Source organism: Solanum pennellii, chromosome 4, assembly GCF_001406875.1.
Source record: "Solanum pennellii chromosome 4, SPENNV200".
NCBI classification, from domain to species: domain Eukaryota; kingdom Viridiplantae; phylum Streptophyta; class Magnoliopsida; order Solanales; family Solanaceae; genus Solanum; species Solanum pennellii.
The window spans coordinates 1,754,923-1,758,950 of record NC_028640.1 but is presented as its reverse complement, the minus strand read 5'-3'; the positions used below and the strand labels follow the sequence as shown (position 1 = coordinate 1,758,950).

General features: G+C 24.8%; 1 protein-coding gene across 1 annotated transcript in view; it reads left to right on the top strand.

Annotated features, from left to right (window-relative positions):
• Positions 1-2,341: 2,341 nt before the first annotated feature.
• The window catches only part of LOC107015940 (probable peroxygenase 5), a 5,101-nt gene continuing 3,414 nt past the window's right edge, over positions 2,342-4,028 (top strand). The window contains exons 1-3 of the mRNA XM_015216392.2: positions 2,342-2,501; positions 2,602-2,697; positions 3,651-3,736. Coding sequence (XP_015071878.1) covers positions 2,471-2,501; positions 2,602-2,697; positions 3,651-3,736 — 213 coding nt within the window. The 5' untranslated portion in view covers positions 2,342-2,470. The remainder of the gene's footprint in view (positions 2,502-2,601; positions 2,698-3,650; positions 3,737-4,028) is intronic.

Genomic DNA, 4,028 nt, shown 5'->3' with positions numbered 1-4,028 from the left:
CCTTCTATACTAATTTTTTAAAGTAATTATAAATAATATAACTATCTATACAATAAGTTAAATTAATAACAAAAAAATGAGGAAAATAACGTACGACAACAAACTGAATATATACTACAAAAAAAAAATTACACACTCTGTATATATAATTAGATCCATGAAAATAAATGTAAAAGATCTATTACAATAAGTTTAAAAATAGATTACAGTATTATTTATTACTTGTAACTACAATGTACGTAAGATAAATTCAAAAGAACAATTTATATAGTTATCTTTGGGTCACTTGTGCATAGAGGTTTAAATCACTTTTCAATTTATTTTTAACGATAGTGTTAGTTAGTGAAGTTTTGTTTATGATTCGATTTAAATAAATCTTTTTCTTTTTAAAAATCAAATCAAATCAATTGAATCGATTTCTTCTTAAAATATAACAAGCAACATAACCTAATCTTTTCTTTTTATTTATTTTGTCCGTTTCTGAATTTAAATATGTGATATACACTACCAAGTATGTCTTCTAATTTCTCATGACTATGGTCCAACATGACACTATCAAATTAATTACTACGGACAATATACAAGTACCCCTCAATCTATATCCAAAATTTAAGAGACACATTTATAATATACTAAGGTCTTATTATCCCCTGAACTTATTTTATTAATAATTTTCTACCCCTTTTCGGTCTAGGTGGCACTATCTTCTGGATCCAGCGTTAGTTGATTTTTTTTTCAAGCTAATGCCACGTAGACTGAAAAGGGATAGAAAATTACTTATAAAATAAATTCAGGGGTAATAGGAGCTTAATATAGTATAAATGTGTCTCTAAAATTTCGGACATGAATTGATGGAATACTCGTACATTTTTCCACTTTATAAAGAAGATATATGTAGCTTTCAAATAGAAAATCGTATTCTATCGTCTAAGAACTTACCAATTTTCAAATTTTAAAATTTCTTGTAGTCTCTTTTAATTTTATCCATGTAACATAAATTAAAAAATAAATAAAACAATATATATTGAATCCATGCTTACACGGACGCTTTATTTCTGGTACTACGAAATAAAGAAGAATGTAATGCTACAAATAAAAAATGTAAATACTTTATAATTTATATTATTTTTAAAAGTGCTACACACACATAGAAACACACATATAAAACAAAAGTATCGAACACATGTTATATATTTTATAGAATAATGTTAAAAAAATATCAGTAAAGTTTTTTAAAAAAAATTAATATAATAAAGGGAGAAACAGGTAATAAAGAGATGAAAACAAAATTAAATTTAAATTTTTTTATAAAGAGAGATTCTAAATTCCAGATGTGAAAGAGAGAAAAGACAGTAATTGCATTGCTGGTCCTACTTTAGAATTTCCAGAACAGCAAAGAGAAAATGGTCAATATATAAATTATATTAGTAAGGACTTTGTTGTAAAATTTTTCGATTATCAGAGACGAAGCTAGAATTTTGAGTTTATAGATATTAATATTTTAAAAACACGGCTACTAATTGGATGCTTGATAAAACTATTAGTATATATTAAGCGAATTCTTATATACATAGAATTTGAGCTAAATTTATTAATTTTTTTTACTGAATTTATGATCTTTTTATTTAGCAACAGTTTTATAAGAATGATTTTTTCCTTGTGCTTTATTAATAATTACTAATAAAGAAGATCGAGCTAAAGGTAACTACTTTTTACTCCATTATTTTGAATTAGGTAAACACAAGGCCAAAATATAAGTATAGAATGTGTGACCCATTATTGTAGCTTCTGTTTGTTTGCCACCTGTTAGTTTTGATCAATCATTTGAAATTCGAAATTTGAAATTTATTAAATTAATTATGATTAATTAGTATTCACGTAAATATATTAGTTGAATCATCTCTACTAACGAACCATTTCAATAATACGGATACTGTCATGCTACGCATCCACACTAACAAATAGGTAAAACACTCATATTCTTGTTATATATTTTATTAATTAATAGAATTTCAAAATTTTCATTAAAGAGGTAATTTTTCTATATCACCATTTGAATATAATAAATATAATGTTCTGAAAAATATAATAGAGAAATAACTTTAATTAATGATAAGGATAAATTATGAACTAGTAATTTCATAAAATGAATAAGTATTGCTGGACATCCTTAAATAATACAACGATCAACTCTTATTAGAAGAAGAAAATAAATCTCTTAATACAAAAATAGAATTTACCCAAACATTATTAAATTTCTAAAAACCCGCACCCGATATCCTAGATCTGTCCTTTGGAAGGAAGTAGTGATAATTAATTTTATATATATATAGTATACTTCTCCAAGTTGTATAATACACATCAACTTCTATATATACTTGCTTTATTCCTTCCATATTCTTATTGCTCTCTTCTATATCTTCTTTTCTCTATTCATTATTATATTCTTAAAATAACCAAACTTTTAAATATGGCTTCCTCCAACAACATTCACCAAGAAGGTATTCAAATTTTTTTAATTTTTTTAAAAATATTTTTCATATTATTCGAGATCGATTAATTTGATGAGCTATAATTCGTTTAATTATATTTTATATGCAGGAGTTATGAAGATCGAACCAACTCCTCTACAAAAACATGTTATGTTCTTCGATATCAATAACGATGGAATAATTTACCCTTGGGAAACTTATCAAGGTATTTTTATTTTTTCTATATCTATCGAGTGAAGAATCTATTTGAATATTCTCTGTGTGAAAATTATACTGTGTATATAGATCGAATTACTTTTTTATGATTTGCATTACTCATGAATAAGTGGAGAGAAGAGTCCCAATTTTTTGTTAGCCTCTAAGGAATTGTGTGTTTCTTCATGACAATAAAAATTGTGGTAAATAATTGAAGAAAATATTTGTGGTGGAAAATTGGAGTTTCAAGTTGTTTGGTATAATGAAAATACTTAGGTTTTTATAATTAGTTATTATTACGGAATTATAGTGTTATTAGAGTACTTTTTTTTTCCATTAGGTGGCAAATCATTTTATAAAATCATATTTCGCCTAATTATTTAGGTTTAGGCGGGTTAATAATCTGCTTATTTTATCTCCTTAGATTAAACATGGCTGATATGCAACTCAAAATCAACTTACTAGAAATTTGTTTAAATATTTTTAAAACATATTTATCATATAGTTATTATATAAGGATTTTTTTTTATTAGGTATTCGAATAAATTATATAAAATCAAATTTTGATTATAAAAGGATAAAAATAAAGCAGATTAAAACCATTTTTTTTTGTTCATTCTAATCCAATTCACTTCCTTTCAAGTAACATTTAAGTGAGTAAATAACTCGTTCTTTATTATCTTAATCGATTTTGATATTTTCTAATTCACCCCAACCTATTAATTTAACGCTACAAAAATTTTTGCTTCAATTTAATATATATGTGGTCCTGTCCACCTTTTTAAAAAAAAATTGTATTATTGAATTCATATAATTAAAAATCAATTGTAATATGTGGACTAGAATTTAGTAAATCCTAATAATATTTACATCCACTTTAATTTATAGCACCCATTGTGTACCATTTAATAACAAGTGAAATATCACCTTTTACTTTTTAATTTTTTTAAAATTATTTTTCAGGTTTTCGGAAAATTGGAAGTAATATTTTTCTTTCTATTTTTGCCTCCTTTTTCATTAATTTTGGCCTCAGCCGAAAAACTCGACCGGTAAGTCTCTCTTTATTTATTTATGTCAGTATCGTTATCATTAAAGATTATTTTTAATATAGTATTTTCATAATTCGTAAATTTGAATATAAACGCTTTATTATTTCTTATTCCTATTATTTAATAAGTGCTTCTCATTTTGAAAATCGTAACAGAAATAAAAACAATTAAAAATATTATATTGAAAGACTAAGGTAGGTAATATGACGTATAATAGAAGTCATGAAATAGTTTTTGCATGAATAAGTGTTTTATTTATTCTTTTTTTGTTTGGGGAGGGGGAGGGGGAGGG